This window comes from Vanellus vanellus, assembly GCF_965231255.1.
Source record: "Vanellus vanellus genome assembly, chromosome: 4".
Lineage (NCBI taxonomy): Eukaryota > Metazoa > Chordata > Aves > Charadriiformes > Charadriidae > Vanellus > Vanellus vanellus.
In genome coordinates, this window is record NC_138909.1 from 34,768,831 (window position 1) to 34,792,625 (window position 23,795).

Consider the following 23,795-nt stretch of genomic DNA (forward strand, 5'->3'; position numbering starts at 1 on the left):
TGAATACATACAGGACTTGTGCATTTGCAGTACGTGGCAAAGAGAATGACTCCTCTCAGAATGACAACCCTGTTTTGCTTTAAGGGTTCCCAAGAACAGCATTGAAATAAAAACACCATTCTGTAGTCATTGGCAAGAAACTCGTGGCAGGCCCTGGCCAAACCCTGCCTCTGGATTTTGTTAGGAGGTTAAACATACAGAATCACAGAATAGTCAGGGTTGGAAGGGACCTCTGGAGATCATCTAGTCCAACCCCCCTGCCAGAGCAGGGTCACCTACAACAGGCTGCACAGAACAGCACCCAGGCGGGTTTTGAACGTCTCCAGAGTGGGAGACTCCACAACCTCTCTGGGCAGCCTGTTCCAGTGCTCCACTACCCTCAAAGTGAAGAAGTTCCTCCTCATGTTAAGATGGAACTTCCTATGTTCAAGCTTGTGCCCATTACCCCTCGTCCTATCAATGGGCACCACTGAAAAAAGACTCCTCCCATCCCTCTGGCACCCTCCCTTTAAGTATTTGAAAGCATTAATAAGATCCCCCCTCAGTCTTCTTTTCTCTAGACTAAAAGAGACCCAAGTTCCTCAGCCCTTCCTCATATGAAAGATGTTCTAATCCCCTAATCATCTTCGTAGCCCTTTGCAGGACCCTCTCCAGCAGATCCCTGTCTTTCTTGAACTGGGGAGCCCAGAACTGGACGCAGTACTCCAGATGTGGCCTCACCAGGGCAGAGTAGAGGGGGAGGATGACCTCCCTCGACCTGCTGGCCACACTCTTTTTGATGCACCCCAGGATGCCATTGGTCCTCTTGGCCGCCAGGGCACATTACTGGCTCATGGTCATCCTGTTGTCCACCAGGACTCCCAGGTCCCTTTCCGCAGAGCTGCTCTCCAGGAAGTCAGCCCCCAACCTGTACTGATGCATGGGGTTGTTCCTCCCCAGATGCAGTACCCTACATTTACCCTTGTTGAATTTCATTAGGTTCCTCCCTGCCCAACTCTCCAGCGTGTCCAGGTCACGCTGTAAAGCCGCACAGCCTTCTGGCATGTCAGCCACTCCTCCCAGTTTAGTGTCATCAGCAAACTTGCTGATGGTACACTCTATCCCTTCATCCAGATCATCGATGAATATATTGAACAGGACTGGACCCAGTACTGACCCTTGAGGGACATCTTTATTCTGCTCTCTCTTTCCTATTCTCAAAGCACCATGACCTAAGTGCAACACTAGAATTTTATTTGTGCACTGACTTAAAGTATTTCCCCTGACTTTTTTTTTTTTTTTTTAAACACCTGACCATGATGCACCAGCCAATGTGGCAAACTGGGACGTGAAACTATTCTGTGGATGGGGCTGTCGTTTTTGCCTGACATTCGAGCACAGCTCACACCTGCACTCAGATAAGCGGATCAGGGAACACCACGGAATCCCACATCGCAGTCTCCACCTAAGGAGGTCACAATTGAAAGAAATATTTTGACGTTTTGGTGGAGGAATTCTCAATGCATATGCTATGTAAAAGCAGCGAGGGATGGCTGAAAAACTAAAAAAGAAAAATAAGGATGCAGACTGACAAATATGAAAACTTGGAATAAAAAATCATATACTGAAGGGGGAGTTATTTTCCAGCACATTTGTTTTATTGTCATTTTCCTGATAGTCACCTGAGCATTAGGGAAATCCAAGCTGATTAAGCACTTAACTGTTGCTTAATACCTCTCTGGCTGTTACGGTCATGAACCCTTTATCAAGAACATTTTATGTTGTGACACGCAATATGAACTCCAAAGGAGAAAGGGAAAACACAGGCTTCTCCTACTCAGCATTTTTCAGTCAAAGCAATCCTGAGCACTCTTCAGTTCCTGGTGAACTTTCCTCAAGCAGGAAGGGCACTGCCCAAAGACATGCACACAGCAAACTATTCAGGCCAGGAAGGCAGCAAATTGGTCCCTGGCCTCTAAATGTAGGGGTGGAGGAAGTCATTAAGCACTGTAAGGTGGATGAATTGACAGCCATGTCTAGACTTGGATTTAGAGGTTAGCTTGAGTTCAAAACTCTGGTCAAGACAAAGTGATTGCATTCTGGAATGTGTTAAGCCAGTGGAGCTACATACTAGCCTTTCTCCTTAAGGATTTTCTTCTCTTGTCGCCTATCCTGACTTAATAAACAGTTGCAGGAGCTAACCTGGGTGCTCTTCCCAAACATTTGCTCAGCTAAAATCTTTGTTCCTCCCCCTAGGCCAGTACAGCACACAGTAGAAAAATGGCCATTTCTCTTTTGAGTGTACACGCCCAGCCTAAAAACCTAAAGGCCACTATCACTGGCATTTTCATCTTTATTTCACTGTAGCAAGCGTAGATTAAACTCTCCGCTATTTACCTGAAGCCCATCTTTTCTTTGCAGGGAGACAGGCTTACACTGCTTGATCTCCGTGTGGGTTTTGCATAGAAGCAGCTATTTAGCTGTAAAATTGCACCCTTTGGGGCAGTAGTAAAGTAGGTAAGAAGGTAATACAGACAAAGCTTTTGTTACAGCAATGGCTTTAGACACAATCAGAACCCTTTTAAATAATCAGATTAATAGGAAATGACTTCATCTCCAGGTTTGCCAGCAAGGTCTTCAGCAATCCTAGCTCAAGCCCCTAACCATGCTGCTGACTAGTCACTGGATCACACTGTTTTGCCAGCAGAGAAGAATTTGAACACTGCTTCAAGTAATAAAGGCATTTGTAGAAATCCAATTACAGGATTATGAAAAAAAAATAGTTTAGCAGCTGGAAAAAAAGAAAGGAGGGGAAATGGTAGCTGTGCTAGTAACTCTCAGGTGTTCGGTCAAATGGAAAGGAATCTAAGTACAGTATAGCCTTACGGCTCTAATCAGGGATGGTGGTCCCCCATCAGACACACTCAAGGGAAAGTGTTTCTGGCTCCAGAGTTAATAATATAAACAAGTTTGCCAAGCTCACATTTGTTGATCACGTACCGTTCCTCTCTAAACCATCAGGGAGATTAATCTTCAAGGGCCAAAATCATTTGCAATCTCCATTTACCATGAGAAAACTGCCAAGGGTCTATACGAAGGCCTTTTATAGGGAAAATATCCATCCAAAAGGGTCTGGGACATTTTCCAAACATTGGTGGAAAGATGACAAAAACTCACTTTTTATTCAAGTGCCACTGGCATCCAGCAACTTTTGAACAACTGGTCTTAGAAACTGTTCACAGTGACTCCTAATTGTCTCCCACATTTCACCTCAGCCAAATTTTCCGTGGCACTGTACCTGACTTCACCACAAGTATGAGTCCATCCCCTCATAGGCCCAACTTACCTATTGTCCTTCTGCACCAGAATTTTATCTCCATCTTCAATCAGATTCTTCTGCTCTGTCACACCATAGCTTTCCCTGCAGATCTATACAAAACCAGAAACCTAATTTTACCAGAAGTACTTTTCAGGCCATATGCCTGCAGAAAGATACAGAGTTCTCTTTCACAGTTGATGACTGGCATGTGAAGCGTGGGCCAGAGAAAAGGGCATACGCAGAACATTTTTTTCTCTGCTCCAAATGCCCTGCATGCTTCACCACCTTCCATCATTTACATTTGCTGTAGGACTGCTATTAAGTCTAAATGCAAACTCAGAAAAGAAAAGTTTTTCTTGTAGGTAAATTTCCTGTGGGGAAAAAAAAAACAAGAATGATAACTAAAAAACTGTATTTAACTATGCCCACACGCTCTGGCAATAAAAAGGACTCCCTTTTCTATAACAACAGCTCAGTAAGTTAATTCATCTACTCTCATGCGAAATGACATGATCACAAACAGCTTCCTGCTTTTGCCTGGCCTAGGCTGGTACCAGTACAAACATATATTCTGTACATATAAAACTGGTCACGTAGAGAAAAAGCAAAAGGGTCAATTTTCAAATTGCCATATGCAAAAGAGGATCAGATCTTGACATGCAAATTTGCCAAAATATTAATTTCAAGGTTTGGGATATCAGTTATTTATTCATTTCAAAGTTTTAGCAGATGTATCTGCATCTCTTTATATATTATGCAGTATATAGTACAAGAGAGAGTAAGAATGCCCTTTTTGTGTGAAAAGAGAAAAACCTCTTGTGTTACTTCAAAGGTATTGTTTTTTACACAGTCTGCATTACCATCATTATGGCTTCATTACCTCATCCTGGATTGCAGCTCTGACCTGCACGAGACACAGTCAGAGCCAGGTCTGACTTACTCCAGAGCTAAGTTTGATCTAAGAGCCTTTATGTGCTGCCATTTATGAAACAAAGAAATGGACAACACTCTCCTAGCTCAGCAAGGATTTTCTTCACAGTGTGTAGCACTTTTTCCTGGTACCTTGGTTTTACCCCAGGCAGGCCCTGGACAGAGTCAAGAACTCAGATCAAGCTTACATCACTCACAACCTGTTACAGCACCAGGAATTTAAAGCAAAGACATTAAAACACGGAAGCCTTTACCCTGCCCGAGTCAGAGGAGAACAGAGCTTGGAGAATAATGATGCTGTATCTCTTTGTGAGGTTCTAAATATTTGCACATGATCAGGGATATACCCGATGCTCCAATGTATATCAAAATCGAACTCTTAATTATAGGTAATCTCCACTGTGTAATAGAAACTATTGCATGCAGGTTACTAGCTAGAAAAAAATGTCTTTTACTGCGGTAGTAGCACAGGAAAGCTTACTACCTCAGCATGTCTCCTAGCAATAGCCTCCAGCATTTTGTTTCTAAGAAAGTCTGACCAAGTACACTCACTAAAAATTTTTAAGTTAAAAAAGTATTAATATTATGACAGCAAGGAAAATTCTAAGTTGCATTAGCATTTCAAGAATTGATCTAGTGGTGTCAAAGCCTAACTTCTGTTTTCAAGGAGGATTTAGGAATCTACTTCCGACTGTCTAGTGTGAGAAGTTTGCCACTGGCATTTAAGTCACAGTGACAACAAGGCTATTTTAAAAATCACTCTGCTTAATCTTCTTACTAGGTCAGTTTTCATGACCACATACAAAAGAACAAGGGATCTGACAGCAAAGAATTTTAACATTAATATTTAACATTAACATGGGGTATGGGCTACAGGCATCTTTTGGAATAAACCATAATACACATGAATAAGTAAATGGGCTTCAAATGTACCACAACAATCACAGAGCTGGTATCTTAAATGTGCCTTACTGTAAAATTCAAGCAGAATGTCTCTTCTACATCTTCCCCAGGGTACTCTAAAAGTTGCTGAAGACTCCTACATGACAGGTAGGGAAAGAAATGAGAAAAAAAATCAGAGACTCAAAAAGCAAAAGTGAATCAGCAAAAGTAAACAGCATCATAAATGTGGGTAATAGGATTGCAAGAGAGAGAATCTGAATCACCTCAAGGGGTATGAAAGAAATACACCTCAAATAAAGAGATGCTTTGTTAGCAGCACATGCCTAGTACATGGATCTGCTTTAATGATCCTGGCCTTAGAACAGAATTACATTTCTAGTTCTTAAGGACTGCTAGGTACTTATGTCATCACCACAGAAAGGTCTAATAGAGTGGAGGAAAAGAGGGTGGTGGATTATATCTGTATCCACATCATGCAGAAAATATTCTTCTCCTATCCCTCAAAATCCTGCTGCTGTCTTCCTAGAATTTTACCTCATTATTGTTAAATACAGCTGTAGCTTTGTGCAGATAAATCAGATGGCAACTCTGAAGAAAAAAAGAAGACAGCAGTCAAACAGTGGGATCTTAACCTCTCAGCGTCAGAGGGAACAAATACCCCCATGCAATTAGGCAGAAAAGAGTCAATACACCATTTAGAAAAAGTCATTCCTTCACTCCCTTCTTTCTGGCACGGGAGCAGGTCAGAGTTACACTGGATCAGAGATGACACAGTTCGCATTCTACATACAGCTCCTGTCCTGGGCTACATCGTGAGACACGCAGCAGATCTGCTTGCTAACCCAAGCCTGGCTTGGGGGGAAGGGCTGGGGCTCGGATCCGGGGTCGTGCATGCAATCGCACACAATGGAGGGACAGGCCCCCACCCCTGTTTTCAAAGGAGTGTGGTAGGTATCTTTTGGCTGTGTTGATACCCAGTTTCTGAGGGTCGGGAAGGTGGGTACAGAGGTTAGAGCCTAAGCAGATGGATCTGATAGCCTGTGGGAGAGAAGTCGTCTTACATGAATTTCACCACTGGCTTATGTACTTTGCTAGGATCACAGCGCCCCAGGTTAATCAGTCACTCAAAAGGATCAGGAGGTGTTTTATTGAACAGCTTTTACCAAGTTTGGCATTTCTTGTTCCCAGATGGTCAGTCTCCCTTCCCAGAAAAGCTGCAAATTTTGTTTTTCATACCTTCCTTCTGTAGGGGATAACTCCTTCAAATCCTCTAAGCAGGGCTTCACATTCAAGAGTTTTTTGTACAAAGCCAAGGGAAAGTGAAGGTCTACCACTGTGAAGTTGTATATTGCAAGACCACATATGATGCCAATCAAGTGAAACCAGTTGTGTTCTACAAAACACTGCAAAACCACACAGAGAAATCCTGATGAGACACGCTGTCACGCGTGCAATGCACAGTACACTTTCCCTGTACACTTTCCTGACAAAGAAGCCAGCCCCTGCTTTTCCAACTGGGACAAAATCAGAGCGCTCCCACCACGTCCCAGTTTGGTTATGAATTCCTTGCTGGAGTGTGGCACAGAAATGAAGATTCAGAAACCAAGCCTTATTACTTTTGTAAGCTGGGATTAGCTGTGGAAACAGCAACAGCTGCTTTCCACCTTATCTGCCTTTTATTTTCTTTTTACACACCTCTGCATTTAGACATTAACAAAGCTTCAGTGTTTGCTGTCTATGTACTGCAAGAAAATGTGTTAAGAATTCTCTCCCTACCAACCATCCTATCTTCTATTAAAAGCTTATGCATAACCACAATGCCACACAGGCAAATACACCAACATAGGTGTTGGTATACTGGCCTTCATTCTTTCACGTATTTACTCTCACACTGGTACATCAGTCACAGAGTGGCTGCCTATATTTGTTAAATGTTATAAATATGCGACTCTCGTTTTCAGTGCTTACACTGTCATTCTGTCAAAAGACTTGTTGTTTTTATAGCATTAACATGAGGAGTAATTGCTCTGTAATACTGTTCACAAGTTACAAAAGGTACCATGTAACTTGCTTCCTTGTAAAATGTAATTAATAAATTAAAAGAACCCCTGCCAGGGCAGCTATACCTTAAGGGAAGACTGACAATATCATTTCCCATCTTGCTAGCTAGGCAAGTGAAGAAAAAAGGACATAAACCACCACCTCCAGCACAATGCTACCTGACAGGTACAGCACTTGTACTCCCCTCCCTCCCCAAACCAACCAACTTTCACTACAAACTGTGTTTCTTGCCATTTAAGAGCTTCTTTACATAAAGCATTGACAAGTTTAGATCCTGAAGGTGATAGTGATGCATGACTAAGTGTATTGGTTGCAATTACGTGAACAGCAAGGGAAGCACAGAATTCTAATGCACAGAATTCTAATGCCACTACCTCTGGTTCTGGAAAAGAGCACGATTATCACATTCGTGATAATAAGAGTTCTGTTAACTGTCATCTGATACTTAACACAAGTTTTATTACAGAATGAGAATAAAGAGAAAGAGCCAACTCCTTAACAGGTACAGTCATCACCATTCTACTAAAGTTAATGGACCTATACTAATTTACACTAACTGTAAAAAGAGCTCACATTGTATCGTGGGTGGAAAATGAGAGGAAGATAATTTCTTTCCCATAGTTTGCCACTAACTTTCTTGTCATTCAAACACAGCATATTATTCGAGCCTGGGTGTGTAGAGGGCAAGGGCTTACCGTGTCTGAAAACCACAGCAGGTTTGACTCTGGGTAGTAAGTGAACATGCCATAGATGGGGTTGAGGAGTTCTTTTAACAACAGGAGGAAAAATTCCTTTGTCACTCCTCCAGCGTCAACAGCTTCCTCACCATCAAAGATGACCTGTAGAAAAAGCAGGTCAGTAGCAGGGATGCAGAGCTGAGACTGAATCAGACATCTTTCTAATTGTGAGCCATGCAAAGCAGTTTGTCTAAGATGCTCAAATCCACTGCAACTCACGATCCTGTTTCAGTGCTCTGCTTGCAGGGAGGCAAAGGGAACAGGGGGGTGGCGAATCAGATAGTTTGAAAATGTTTAACTCCTTATGCAAATCATAAATAACCACCTGTACTCCCAATAACAGACACAGAAACATGACAGCAGCTGCTGAATTTTGTAGCAACCTCTCAGATGTAAAATATGTCCTATTGTAAGCAGCCTGTTCCTGCAGAACAGCAAAACAGAGACTGCGTAATATCATAGAAATTTTTCCTCCCCTGCCCCTTGTACAGCAGACACACCAGGAAAAGAGAGTAAACCCCCTGCTTGCCTTCGTGTAAACTGTCCACTGCCAAAACACCCTGTGAGTCAGAGAGGAGAAAGACTCAACCCCCACATTGATTAGATCAAGCGTCCCTGTGTGCTATACTTATGGAGAAGCCACTGTACACTGGTGAAGTGGTAACGTGAAGGGCTGACAGGCTACAGAAATGCCAGCTGGATGAGACGGTACTAAAGGTGTGGGGAAAACTTACTTTAAGAGGCTTTTTCAAATCAATGTCTGAATGGATGCTCAGCTCCCTTAAAGCATCGCCAACTAAGTTACTCCTTCGAACATGAAGTACCAAGAAAGGGCTTCTGGCCAGCAGAGGCTCCAGGGTGAGAAGCATGAAGACATTCTGCAAATTTGCACCATTTATTGCAACCTGTAAATAAGAGAGGGGTGAAAAACAGCCACTGCTCAGCTCCTTTCTTCCTATGGAAGGAAAACAGTTAACAACTATATGCATGCCATTCCCTTCTTCCTTACTCTTTTAGTTTGGTTTCCCCAGGCTACAAGGATTACATGCTCACTCTACAAATGCGTGTGTACGTGTGCCTACCTGTCCACCCCATTTCCCACACCAACACTTTTGAGTCCTCTGATTGATTAACCAACTTTGATCAACAGAGAGATCAAATTCCTGAACACTTTTTGACATTAGACGGGTGGGTGGGGAAAAAAGGTTTTATTCATGCTCTTATTGAGTTAAGAAACTCAGTGTGAACACAACCCTGATAAGAGGCAGAGAGTCCATGAGGAGAGCAGTGCTACTAACATACCAAGCGAGGAGCCAGGTGACAACCACATCTGGCAAGGCACCAGAGAACCCATCGCATACAATGCTCTCATCTACATGAATTTTCTGGAGTCAGGTAAGGCACAAAGCCCAGTCAAAGCTTTGACGACACAGAGCGTATTCATTCCTATGCATCGTCCATAGTAAGTGGCATATTCACATTTGTAAATTCAATTTAAAAGTCAGCTGACCCAGAGACAGAAGTCCACTGGAAACCAGACTTCCTCCATTCCAGAACTCACAGAAATAATGGTTTCTTTGGCCTCAAAGTGGTTTGTCTTCATAAAGATTCTCTCAGTGCAACAAAACCTTTACCAGCCTGCTGCTCTGCTAAGATAAGGTAGATACCCTCCTCACAGTAATGTGCTGCTCACAAACTGGGCAGCTGAAAATACAACAGGGTGGCAAAATGAAGGAAGAAGGTGACTCCAGCTTCTGAGTATAGGCCGAGCCTCTTCTGCCTTGCTGCGGGTTATGTGTTCAAGTGGACATAGAAAAGCTAAGAGATGGATATCACATGGAACCAACACCATAGCCATGAGTAACTGTGATGACAGTTTTCCACCCTGAAGGAACCTGACAACTAAGGACCTCAGCAAACTTGTTTCACGGACTAGTCCCAGACCCCAGCTGCACTGGATGAGGGACCAGTGCTCAATGCTTTGCCTCTCTTAGGAGTGACCTGCATGAGCAATGCCTGGCACTAGGAGGTTTACATTGGCACAAAGGTCAGCTGTCCTTGTCACAGCCTGGCTGTGAGCTGGCTTGGCTGCCACCTACAGGGTAAGGGTGCTGGAGCTGAACACCTGCCACGAACACTTCCCTGGAGAGCCCCAGCTCTGCACAAAAGTGAAAGACACCAAGCGCTGCCTCTGCAATATCCAGGGCAAAAAGGTTCTCCAGCTGCTCTGCTCTCCTGTATCACAGAAACAATAAAGTGCTGCACACACTAACTCCCAGTGAACTCCTTTCCTTGCACACATCAATGCAAAAGGCAGGAAAAAAGAAATGGGGCAGGAAAATTGGTAGAGAGAAGGATTACCTGCATCTGTAATTCTGCGTCCGTCTGTAACATCTTGGTCTTAGCCTGAGCATCGAAGATGAAAGGATAAGAACAGAGTGTGACAGCATCCTGCAAGAAAGGCAGGCAGATTTGTTCCTATTCACAGCTTCCACAGCACTTCTTTAAATAAGAGTTGTGAAAAACTATCTTCTTACCTGCATGATAGATGGTCTTACTTTCTGTGAAGGAAAACAGAGAACTATGAAAATCTTTTACTCTTGATTTTGTGTCTTCTACTTTTTGGACAGACTAGTTCAAAGGCAACCCAAAGAGAATCTTTCTCCTCTCCTCCAACAACCTTTCCTCTTAAAGAAAAACACAGGAACTCCCTTCTCAAGAAAATGCACAAGTTCAATTCAAAACTTCAACATCAAACGTTACTAAGAGGACTAACTGGCACAGAAGCCTGTGTTAACCTGCCATAGGTGAAACTTACTCTTATGAAGAAAAACAAGAAAACTACCCCCAAGGCAGAGACCATATGAAACAGGAGAGACCATAAGGCCACAACATGACAATATAAGACCGCTCCTGCAATGCAAATTACTCCTTTCATTAGCCATATTGATACATTTTTAACTATCACTGTTACTTAAATTTGAGTCAGTATTTTATTGTTCTGCTCACTTAAAGTAAGCACAGAGCAGCACTATTTAAACGATGGAAAGTAGGGGATGAGGGACACAGCATACACAACATTTAGAAAGTCCACTAAAACACACAAAAATTCTTGCTACAGTCAGGTTTTACTCTTGCAGCATCCCTTGGTGGATGTTTTTTGGTGTTTTCTCACACTTGGCATTCCTTTCCCTGCTATAATTAAATAATCTCACCAGGGTCCTACACAGCATATTCCAGCCCTTAGTTTAGTTATCTCCTTTCTTACAGATGGGAAAGCGAGGCATAAAAGAGGTGAAGGGTCTTACCCAAGATCACCCAGCAGGTTACTGGAAGAGCCAGGAATAGAACCCACATCTCTTGAGTCTTGGTTCAGTCCCCTAGCCAGAACGCCACACTGCCTCCTCTTACAGAGCAACATTTTAAGATCACTGGCTACATTATTCACAATACCTGCCTAAACAGCAGAAGTAAAGGGTAAAAATTATAATTTTAGAATGCAGGATTTGGCTCCTGAGGTCTTGATTACATTAAAAGGATCCAGTGACTGAATTAATCACCTTGTGCAAGGGTTGAATGAGATTCACATGAATAATCACAGAGATCGTTGCAAGCATCAGTTAAATATTGTTAGCTCCAGCTCTTCTGACAGCCTTATTTTAAGTCAACTTTTTCAAGCCACTGAGTACCCAAATCTGAAAGACTTAACATATAGATGCTCCTATACTGAATACATTACACTCTCACTAAGGATATTAAAAATACAGATCTCTACAACCAGAGAGACAAACATGGACAGCTAAAACTTACCATTCCAGCCTGATGTAAGAACCACATGAGATAATCCTCTTGAATGTCCACCAAGCTGGAAATCTCAGGGATATAAAACTTATCATATTCTACATGTTTAACCTTCTGATTTACCTAGTGAAGAAAAGAGATGGTTTTTAAAATATGGATATATTCAGCATCTTTCTTAGAATACACAGGTTTGCTTTCATAAAATCAATTATAGCAGCTTGCAACAACAAGCCTCAGAAAGTCTTGTAAAAACACATAGTCCCTTATATTTTAGTACAAACCAAGAAAAATAGAGATAAACCTTTCTGATTTATTTTAGTTCCCCATTCTCCTCACACAGAGTAACCAGCACCAACACAGTGGGAGCAGAAAACATCATAAGACAGGTATTTGTGATGCCACAGTGCACGCAGTCTGGTGGCTCAGCAGCAGCATTCTTTAGGGTAAATTTTTCCTAGTGTTTGAGACGGGACTAAACAATCTTCAAGTACCTTGAATTCAGGAAAACCACTAACATCTTCCCCATGTGGTGTCTTGGTGGACAATGACACAGCTCACAAGCCAGGGCCGTGACCACTCTGTCCCTGCCAATTGGCAAAGGGCAGACAAAACTGAATCATCTTGAGCCAACACACACCCACACTTTCCTCTTACCTTGTGGAGTTTCTCCAGAAGCCTGAGAGCAGCTGTAATGTAGCTACTGAACAGGACTGGGATCAACAGTGTCTTTCTTCCACTGAGGAGGTAAACCACTGCGCCTTTATAGAGATCCACTAGCCTGAGGAAATATCTTGGGCACACTTGAGACCACCAGTTATCTGGAAAGCAGAGGAACATCAATATAAATCCAGAATTAAAAGCCAGAGTAACCCCTAAACAAGGGGTTACGGCTGAAAATAGGGGAACACACCTAAAGATTGTTTCAAAAAGCTTCCCTGTTTCTCTCCTAACTGTAGCAACAGGGAAGTCAGCAGAGAGTCAGCTAGATACCAGAAACTGAAAAGTTCTCCCTTTCCACTCTCATACAACCACCCTAGTCATTACCCAGCCCCAATCCCTGATCAGTGCGAGAGCCTGAATTCAGAGTTTCTCAACTTTGAATTCCAGATACTGTTTCACACATCTTGTATTCAAGATACTGTGATCTTGCAGGCAAACCGTCGTCTCTCATGAGTGATGCTCATGAGTGAGCAGTTGCCTGGGCAATTCTCCATAGTACCACATACTTTTCTAGCAGGTGTCAGCGCGTGTCACCCGGCACATCTGCACTAAAGGTCTGAACTCCTCCTCTTCAGAAAGGCTGATTTCTTTCTTGCCAAGGACAGGTAACCCTTACCTCTCCTCTGAAGGGACCCTGACTATTAGCTTCTTTGCTAGAACCAATCTACCTGCAAAGTAGAAGCTGGAGCCTGGGAAACCACTATGTCAACGGTTAGAAACAAAACCAATTTATCCTCTCAAGTGTCAGCACAACAATAGATTCCAGCAGGCAAAGGTAGGAGAATCCTTTACATTTCTAACAATTTCTAACAATCACAGAGGACTACTCTGAGTAGAGGAGAAAACTTCGTTCCAAAGCCTCTTTGAATAAAAAAACCAAACCGTTAAACTTCAAAATAAATTTCACTGAAGCAATGCTCCTGGAGGCCTGAATTCATTACATAGCATTTTACATGATAATATGAGATTTGGTATAAGACAACCTTGAGAAACAGAATAAGATACAAGAAAAGTAAGAGCTTAGCAAACATGAGTAACAATCATTAAGCAGCATATGTTCTGCTTAGCTTAAAATAAGCTCATAGAAAATAATATTAGCAAAAATGAGAAGATTCAGAAGTGGGAGAAGAGCTGGTGGGTTCAGCTTGGCCATGGGCCAGCCAATAGGTTTTTCTGCACCTTATACAGGACATAGTAACTTTATAGTTAGTATATTCTTTTATTTACCTTATACAGAAAAGATATTTTACTGTCGACAATATCTGATTAAATTTAAGAGAATAAGATCATTTAATCTTCGTGATATACAAAATCTATGTTCATATACATTTATGCAAACTTAACTGGAATGAAGTCTCTGAACGTAGGTAAGCTAGATAAGGTAAATTAGATTAACCTCCCTAATAAGCGTTCTTTGAAGTGATATTTTACTTCTAAACCAAAACAGTTCTTAACCCAAAATGTATTTCTCGTTTATTATCCACATCACCATAAACTTTATATTTTATATTACTGTAACTAACTTCCCATACCATACCTGCACGGCACATTCTTCATTTCCTCATAGTTCATGTTTAAAATTCAAGTTTTATATTTATAGTTCTTTTACATGGGAACATAGGTTTTGCGGGAAGGATTACTTGAGTCTTTTTGGTTCCCAGCTGCTTTTTAGAGGTGACTGCTTCATAACAACACAATATCACAAATAATACCCAATTATCATTGCAGCCATTGTAACAGAATAGAAAAAATAAACCAAAACTAAAACACGACTGAAAAACCTAAAGGCAACACTGTGTCCCAGCTGGATACTGAGAGTAACACGCATCTTAAATGACAGCCTCTTACCAAGAACTTTGCTGGGGTTGGTATCTAGGCGCAGAATAGCCATTGCTAGAGGAAGAGTTAACGTGATATAATACTTGGAGTCTTGGAAGGGTGGGAATTCAGGGAGAATCAGATAGATCCTCATTGCCTCAACATCTGGTGGTGAGCTGGAGAGCTGAGGTATCAAAAAACTTTCAAAGCTCTTCAGTATCTGGAGGAAAACAAGACAAAAGAAGGCAACTTATCCTGGGTGATAGAGCACCTACAATATAGATGATGTGTAAGAACTGACGAAATGGAGCACACTCGGAATGGGTGGACTTAATAGCTTTTGCTCACAAAATTTTAAAAACACTCCATAGGACAGGACTAAGTTCCAATTTTTCCAAAATGCATGAACATTTGGATAGGTTTTTCCAGGGCTGGCTAAAGGTTAGTTAACCCTTCTTGTTGAGGTCACACCCCTGCTTTAAAAGTCAAACCCAGAGTAAAAAAAAAAAGCTATAAAAATTATAGCTAAAAAATGGCATGGGGAACATATGTGATTTTATCCCACAGCTCTGCACTCGTGAAAGAAATCCTCTGAGTTAGAATAAATTATACAACCATAAAGTACTCAACTCCTGACAGGCAATACATGAACATAGTCATTATTTACAAGTATAACATACACAGAATTGACTTCAGCAGCCATTTCAAGTATTAAATGCCATGAGATAAAACTTTTTTAAAAACAAGTTTAGAGACACATTCTGAGAAGGTGAAAATCAGCCCAGGCCAATGGAGAAGCATCCATGATAGATCTGGCCTAATGATTTGCAATACAATCCTTCCCTAAAAAAAGCTGTTGTTACTTGCATGTTACAGAGGGAGAAAGCCTTTATTTCACCTCTGGATACCCAAAACCCCAGGAGTGCAATACCTGGTCTAGGAGAATGGAGTGCTGAGAGTTCATCAGCTTCTCAAACAGCACTCTGGTGGAGTTCAGATCAATTCCTGGGATCTTCGGACTGGTTTTAAAATGTTCGTCAATTCTTAAAAAAAAAATCCCACAGACAGGAGTAAGTTTAAGGAAAAGACACCATAACGTGCATCCTGGCATGGCCTGAGAGCAAGCAATGGAGAAATAACCTCTAGGGAATTAATCGGACTAGAAACAAAGCAGAGGTTGGAATCTTCTTGCTAAAGACAAGATGGACAACTATCCCTTCTGAACTCCTCTGGACCTTGGTTAGGGTTGGGATTCTTGCAGAGAAACACTTTATCAATGTCTTTGATTTCCCCAAGACTCCTTCATTGATGTAACAGTCTGCCTAAACAGGCCAGACTGGTTAAAAAAAAATCTATAAAATATGTATCTATCATGCGTATCAGGATTCTCTGTGGAGTCTTCATACACACTACTTTTATAGTAAAATCTGTTTAATCACACCCAGTAAGAAAGGAGAGGGTGATGCATAAGAAGACATTGACTGCTATACAAGAGAACATCAGATGAGGGGTTTCAAAAGAAAACAGGGGAAGATCTTCAGAGTAGCTTTTTGGGAATTCCACCCTCAAATTTTCTAAAACTAAACAATGACCACAATCAAAACACAGCACAGCTGAGAACAGTCTTCACATGGTCTTTAGTTGCAACAAACATGTGCTGTCCTTTCTGCTGTGCTTGAAAGGCTGTAATTTCCTCAGGCTACCTGTATAAGAAGAATAATGAAGGCAAGCCTGCGGAGGATGATAACCTAACAGGCAGATCTAGCAACACCAAATGTCCAGGCCAGCAGGTACATTACCTAGCTCAGCATGCACAGCACGATCAGCATCTGTAGCAGAGGCTCTCAGCATCATTGTATGCAGTAAAGCTACACATAAAACCTTGCAGTTGCTAGTAAAAAAAGGTCATTGCTACCATTCCATTGACCTCAAGGATTTCCCATGTCTGTCACTATTCATCTGAGGCTGTGCCGTACTAGATACTCTGAAGGAAAAGGTAGCAATTAAAGATGGGGTGCATTTGTCAGTTTGCTGGCGTGGCTATAACAACACAAGACGCTAAACATAGCCCACTGTAGTTGAGTGGCTATTTCCATAACAGCACAGGCACCAGGCTGGAAACAGCTCCTCAGAGTCACACTGCGGTACAGAGCACTTCAGGCTGTGATGTGCAGAAGTAGTACTGAAGCATGCTCAGTCACGCAGCCATCAAAAAGCTGCTTTTCCATCTAACTCTGTGTACCATAATGCTGTATTGCAAACAGGTCTATATGGCATTAGGATACTGAAGGACTACAGTAGGGTATTTCTGTCAAGTGCACCATGACATAAGGCTTCACATATAAAGGTACATGGTTAAATACAGCCTCACCTCAGTGTATGGTGGCTTCAAATTTTATTATTCATTTGGTCAAAGATCTTCTGTAAAAGTTAAGTCCTGCACTAGCCAAGACATCACTGAAGTGGAAGGAGAACTGCATTGGAGTGATGAAGTCATAAACCCCATTCATTTCCACATTCAACGGAGATGTGGGACTATTTATAGTGACTCAACAACGTGGATATCTCAACAAGTGTTTTAAACCAACATGACACAACTCTCCTGATGCAGTAACACCCTGTCTTGTCACAACACTAAAGAAACAACCATCGGACAAGCAGAAAAAACCACAAGAACAATGAATAAATTGTTTTCTTTTTCGAGTTCTTCCTGGAAAATATTACTCAAAGATTACTCAGAGTAACTAAGCTTTTCTTCACCTAGTTACAGGTCATTTACTCATCACATCACCATAAAAAATTTCCCCTCCTCCTCATCTTATGCTGTTCCCTCCCCAACATTTACAGACACAGCCAACACAATCCTTTCCAACCCACAGCCTTTGACTCAGCTATGCATATTACACCCTTGTCACCACCTGTTGTTGGTTACACCCATTTGAAATTCCTGCTTTTGTAAGCAGGAGCACAAAACTTTCCACAACTGATGTCACCTAAAAGGAAAGTGCTTCCGTGCTGCCCCAGATGTATCTTTCAAGAACAGCTTGTGTTGAAGTGTACCTCCACAGGCATCAGTCCCCACCAGCTAGCTCAGATGGGTAAGAGACTATTCAGATACCTGGCATCACTCATTCCCCTTAATGTCATATTCCTATCCTTCTTTTTTTTTTTTTTTTAAAAGATGGTGATATTCATTTCATAAGGAAAAATAACAGTTGTGACAACTCCAAGGAATCTGTGCCACTTACAGTACACTGACCATGCACTTTCTTAGACCTTTTGCCTTCCTTACCCAGCTCTGACCACCCACCTCTTTAGTGAACACTCTGCCCCTGTCTCCTGTCTGATCAGAAAAATCAAATCCCACTGCAGCAGTGACTGAAGTAAAGGGATTCCAGTCTGCCTCAAGGGAAAGCCACACTTCAGGACTCTGTTTGCCACTTACTTCTTCTCCAAGAAGCTTCCATTCCAGCAGGCAGCTGAGGACAGGATCTGAACAACATTACTGTTTGCAGCAGGAAGACAAAAGAAAACAGATATAGCGGTTATGAATAGATGTCCCAGCAAGTCTCTTCAGCTCTGTTCCCTTCCTTCTATGGGAAACAACGTCAGGATCACCCCTTCAGAGGCACAGAGGGTAAGTGGTTCATTCAGGATCATGTAACGTCCCTCTTTGAAAGGAGGGATGTTAGCAGTGCCTCCTTTCCGCCTATTCTGCCCTTCTCACGGTGGGCACGCAGGGGAAGGAATTTAATCAGTCTGCTTGCAAGTTCTTGCTGCTTTTCATGAACTCTAAGCACACAATGAAGGACAACTTTAAAAACCATTTCCCACCCACCATTTGCAATGTTCTGAGGCAGCCTCAAATTCCTCTGGTTTTGCTCAGAAGTTCTAACTTGGCAGCCTTGTGACTGGCAACTGTCCTCCCCTTAGAAATGATGAAGAACCACACTTGAAAAGGCTGCAGAATTTCAAGTGAAAGCATGGCACGGAAGCCAACAAAATTATTTAAATAACACTTTCAACAAAAGGCTTGTCCAGTGCCACAATACCTACTTGACAGAATTAGAACTGTTCTTTTCTAAAAGCTTTTGCCTCCAGACATCTATAGTTTCATCATTTATTAAACAGGTGTAACGTGTTTCATTTATGGTCCGGAAATCATCAGCAGGCAAGGAATTCTGTGAGAAGATACAGATTTCAGCAAAGACAAGGCTTGTAAAACAATTCCTTCTTATCCATAATCTCTGGTTTTTATATATAACTGATAGCTTCCTTAGTGTGGTCTTTGAACAGGTTGGGTTAGGAAGCTGAGGCATTACTAAGAAATCCAAAAGGAAAGTCATGGAAAGGTATTGGAAAAAAACCAAGATCATCACCAAGTACATTTTAAAAACAGGAAAAGAAAAAACCCCAAAATATAATTTCCTTAAATGTACCAAAGCCCTCTTAAATACCACCATATATAACTATAGGCTTAGTACATTTATTATAGACCTAATTCCACGCCTCAAAGTGTATGTCAAGCACTTCTTGAAAGAAATAAGAAGACAGAAGCAGAAAAATCAATTCAACATTCAGCCCTCCATCCAACCTATCTTGACAAAAGCCCAGTGTACATGGTCCACAGCCCTACACTCTAATCACACAGAGCCCAGTGTCTCAGCAAGAAAACAGCCCCTCGCTTCCAATCTGCACAGGAAATAACTCCCCTCCCTGCTGATCAAACTGAAATCAGTGTCTTCCCAATGGCTTTTTGACATGCCTCTAAAGGAAGTCAGCTTTCAGCCACTGCTAAAAAGTTGTAAATCCCTGTAACAACTGTCATCATCAGTAAGGTTTGTAAGGCAGAATAGACTCCAAAGCAACATTTCACTTGCAGGAGGTGTTAAAAAAAAGAAAAAAAAAGATGCATTGTGAAGGTTGGGACAGCAGAGCAGACTTGAGAAGATACTTCATTTGTTTTACCTCATATTTGGAGCAAAGGACAAATGTTTGGTCTCCTCCAGAGAAGATATGTTTAACAATGTGATATTTACAGGCATCTGTTGAAGAAAGAGACACCTTATGTTAGAGGGTGATGAATGCAAGCTCCTACTGAGCCTTTTTCCCCACACTTGCACTGCCAGCATCTCAGGCTCTACACTACAAGGAGCACCTGGGTCCCTTAAAGGCCAGGCTGAAATCAGTTGGAACTCAAGCCACCATAGCACTTTCTTGAAATACACAGGGTCTAGCAGGAAGGAAAAGCTGTAACTTTTAAACTGCAATGGGGGTTTTAAAGATAAATCAAAGCCCTCAGAAATCAGTATTAGTACAATTTCATGAAGGTTCAAGATTGCCAAATGTTGAGCTCTACCATACAAAGAGAAAGGCAGAGGGCACACATTAACAGAGAGAGCAAGAGGTCACCCAGTAATTTCCATAGTACATTTGGGACAGGAGGATGGGTTTCCTTTGCTATTTCGGGAACTTTCACAGAACAATGTCAAGATGTCTTTTAGACAGCCATAGGTGAAATGAAACTATTTATGTCCATTTGCGACTCCAAATCACACACAGTACGTACCAGGTTTCCCTGAGAGTTGCCCATTGTGAGCTGCCCAGTGACCCTTGACAGGAGAGGGACAATTAACATTGCAAGTGTGCCCCGTTCCCAGCTGGCCTCTTGTTCCACAGCCAAATGCATAGATCATTCCTGAAGAAGGCACAAAGGCTAAAGTGTGATGTCTGCAACAGAGACAGGTACAAAGTTTAGGCCTTGTTTAACAATTAAAAAACAAAACAAAAAAAAAAAAAAAACCAAACCATAGCCTAAAACTTATGCTCAGTTACCCTGGGCCAGAAGTATCTTTACACTAGCACCAATGCTCAGTTTTTGCCACCTGATGGCACCAGTTTATGGGACGAAGCTCTTTAGGTGGAAGTGACAAAGAGCAGCGTGTGCCAGCATAGAGCTGGTATTAGGCTTACAGGCGGAATTAGCTTAGTCATTTGCTAAGCCTGGCAACAACACAGCACCAGTGCTACTAACTCTCTTTTCATGAAAGAGGCTGGAAACTTGTGACCAAAGGGGCTGCTGCTCTAAAGTCTTGCTGAATTTTTATGATGGATAGATATCTTTTAGCAGGTAACAGCACAGGGGACAACCTCAATTAAAAAACAACCTCCTTTAGAGGGCCTTAAAATTCTCATGGGAAGTAAAATTTAAATTAATTTAATTTTGACACGTAGGATGCAGAAGCAAGACTATTCCTCCTGTTTACAAGGTTCAGTGTCAGCATTAACCTCCACCAAAGAAAATTTCTAACCGCACACAGGACTCACCTGCCACAAGCAATCTGGGATACTTCACTGCCCATTAGCTCAAGAACTCTTCGGGGGTTCACTTCATCATTCATGGAGTCATGTCCCAGTTGCCCGCAGGAACCTGCACCGAACGTGAACACCCCTCCACTCTGTTAGCAAATCAAACAGCATATTCTCCATTTAGGGACCCATAACCCAGCAGCATCTCTCTGACTCCAGTTTCCGTACGAGCCCAAGCTTAAGCAGAGATGGCTGGGGATTTCCAAAGGATTCAGAAAAGAAACGTGGGTTCTCCTAATGCAGCTTCCAAGTAGCTATCTCACTACCCATCAGAGAATGACAGAATTATCTTTAGGTATGTCTACAATAGCCCAGCTTCCCGCCAGCATCACCAGATGAGTCTGAAATCCCATCAGGCTTAAACATGGCTGAGTGGCACCCATTTCCATAGTACTTTACATCCATCTTTGTCAGCTGCCGATCTAAAGGGCTGTGATCTTTTTCCTTCATGAAGAGCTTCTAGGTAACTGATCTTCTACAGTGTTTTTCACACAGGAATCCCAATGTTAGCTGTTTTAATTCATTTTACAGTGGAGAACACTGAGGCACCAAAAGAGGAAGCAACACCCTGGAAGTGGCAGAGGCAAGGCAAGAACTGAGCAGGGATCTTCTAAATCCTAGCCCTGTCCTCTGTCCACTAAACCATACAACACTGGGAAATGGCAGGTTTGGAACTGAAAGCCTCTTGTAAATGCTGTGAGTCCACTAATGTTTCATTTAAACACCCATTCATTTTGACCTGCATTTTATTCTGACGCACAATATCATTCTCTTTTTATCATCCAAAAAACCGCTATTTTCACCACTTTAGATGTGTTTGTTAATTTTTTTTGCCTTTTTTTTTCCTTTGAGCAATTCACCTGAATTTTATTATTCGTTGTCACAGATTAGTAACATCTTCATCTTCAAAAACAGCAACGGATCATGTTAGCAATGAATCTCAGAATAAATTATAGTTAAAACTATACTTTCCGTTTAGTTTCTGGGGTTGGATGGAATATGGTAAGTCAACCTGTTCTTTTCTACCAGGTCATTAATGTGAAACCACTAGGCAGGTGAGACAGAAGCCAGGATTCCGAGGTTAGCATCTTTACCTTTGTCAGGACTGCTGTGTGTTCCTCTCCACAGCTGATGTAAACAACCTTCTGAGACCGCAACAGCTTCACATGACAAGGAGATTCTCGGTCTGCGTTGAAGACAAAGAAAATAAAGGAGCTGTTTGATAAACACAAACCTAAATGTCTGAGAAAACCACTGGTAGTCTGTTTTTCAGATGTGGTTTACGTGTGCAATGGAAGCTTTAACAACTATGGAAAAAAGCCATGGCCTTGAGTACTTCACTGCTGCTTTCCTCCTCCAATTCTTAATAGATTTGTCCTGGCTCAAAGAAGGTTGTCCAGAACAAGAATACAAAAATTGAGAATCTTGTATAAACTCTACATGCACTTGCAGTGCAGGAGGTATGATGAGTGCAGCCTAGCTACACCCACCTTCAGCTTCGTGCTCCATTCCAGACTCCTTGCTGACAACTGCAAACATTTGTTTCCAAAACCTTGCTCAGACCTTTTCCAAACAGAACAATCCTGACACATGGGAGACACCAGCACAACACACACGACAACCTGAATCCCAAGTGTATGTCTAGCCTTCCTTCTGTTGTCATCCTTTAAGAAGATCCTCCTACTTGCAAAGGCTAATCTCTGCCAACCGTTAAATGATGTTTTTCTCCTTCACTCTGACATTCTCATCATTAAAAGTGGGTCTCCCAAGGATGAATACACTACACAAGGTTACATGTTTTACTGATGTAAAAATAAAAAAGCTAAGCATTTCAAGGAGCAGTAGGGACCCCAAAACAGTTAGATATTAAGGGGAGCAGCTGCTTACTTCATACCGACAAAAAAATCAGGTTCTACCTAGAGAAGTTGTCTATTTTTTGAGACTCTCACCCAAGGATTTGACAGGTGCTCTTTTTCTGGGTAGTGAAAGGAAAGTGGTCACATTTTCATGGATTCAGAAATGAGAACAGATTTTTCATTTACTTTGTTCTGTATTTTAGCACTCTGATCTTTATTTTGACAGGAATGACACTTATCTCTACAGCATAATTGTTTAAATAACAGTGCTGCAGACTACTCATGTTCACTCTTCGTGTTCACTAAGTATAATTCACACTGTCTTACCATAGATATCACATATTTACTACAGTGCTATGTATTGAGGGGTAAGCAGGGTATGATTCCTGGCCAACACAGCCCCACAAGCAGATACCCCTTATATATTCATTTAAGATTAGCCCCATGTCAAAGCAAGCCTCTCTTATATAAACTGCAGCTTTGTTGAAATTAGAAGCGTTTATCTGCCAGTCTACGTGGCAGGAATATGGCTGCTCTTATACTAGATCAACTCTAGCTTACATACAGTACAAGAGAATATACTCAGCATTTCTGAGAGAATACGAGGTATCTTACAAGTCTTACAATTGTGTTTTATATTTCTGAAAGTGCAAAGTAAGATGAAATGACGCATACAACATTTGAGCCTCCTTTGCTAAACTGCAGGCTGCTTTTGAGCAATTGCTTTAAATACATTTCAGTTGGTAGGGTGGGTCGTCAAAATGCATCATTCAATTACAGGAACACAAAATGTGAGGTAACGCTTTTCTCTTGCAACACACAGTGTTTATATGCTACTACATTATGCTACCTAACATTTACAAATATATACAACTCATGTACTCACCCACGCAAAATAAATTATCCATGTATGCTACGTATTGCATCCACACTCAGTAACTTGCCTAGATATTTAATGCTACTCAGCAACTATGCAGAAAATGATGAAGAGGTTGATTGGAAGCTCCAAAGAGCATCTTCCATTCACTTGCTTTTGCAAAAAGTTAAGAATGTGTTAACAACAAGCAGAGTAGATCAGGGCTTCGCAGACGAGCGATAATGTCATATCCAGTCATCAGCCTCATTTATAGACCTATCTTCAAGTTTGTTGATGGCCAGGCTTCACCGAACATGGCCACCTGAAAAAAACTACCATAGGCCCTGTGTGTCTGGAAATTGTGCAACAAATAAACTAGGTGTTTTACAATACTGAGATACTATGTGTTGCCGTCATTTTGTAGCATACAGATGCTCGCCAGTCAC

General features: G+C 41.8%; 1 protein-coding gene across 1 annotated transcript in view; it reads right to left on the minus strand.

Moving 5' to 3' along the window:
• Positions 1 to 23,795, minus strand: part of HERC3 (HECT and RLD domain containing E3 ubiquitin protein ligase 3) — a 49,452-nt gene that overhangs the window by 6,145 nt on the left and 19,512 nt on the right. The window contains exons 5-21 of the mRNA XM_082482026.1: positions 21,732 to 21,823; positions 20,596 to 20,726; positions 19,838 to 19,998; positions 19,237 to 19,313; positions 18,325 to 18,449; positions 17,714 to 17,773; positions 15,200 to 15,311; positions 14,299 to 14,488; positions 12,385 to 12,548; positions 11,740 to 11,853; positions 10,467 to 10,490; positions 10,291 to 10,380; positions 8,664 to 8,834; positions 7,888 to 8,031; positions 6,368 to 6,534; positions 5,201 to 5,267; positions 3,326 to 3,408 (exon numbers count right to left, since the gene is read on the minus strand). Of these exons, the coding sequence (XP_082338152.1) occupies positions 3,326 to 3,408; positions 5,201 to 5,267; positions 6,368 to 6,534; positions 7,888 to 8,031; positions 8,664 to 8,834; positions 10,291 to 10,380; positions 10,467 to 10,490; positions 11,740 to 11,853; positions 12,385 to 12,548; positions 14,299 to 14,488; positions 15,200 to 15,311; positions 17,714 to 17,773; positions 18,325 to 18,449; positions 19,237 to 19,313; positions 19,838 to 19,998; positions 20,596 to 20,726; positions 21,732 to 21,823 (1,972 nt within the window). The remainder of the gene's footprint in view (positions 1 to 3,325; positions 3,409 to 5,200; positions 5,268 to 6,367; positions 6,535 to 7,887; positions 8,032 to 8,663; positions 8,835 to 10,290; positions 10,381 to 10,466; positions 10,491 to 11,739; positions 11,854 to 12,384; positions 12,549 to 14,298; positions 14,489 to 15,199; positions 15,312 to 17,713; positions 17,774 to 18,324; positions 18,450 to 19,236; positions 19,314 to 19,837; positions 19,999 to 20,595; positions 20,727 to 21,731; positions 21,824 to 23,795) is intronic.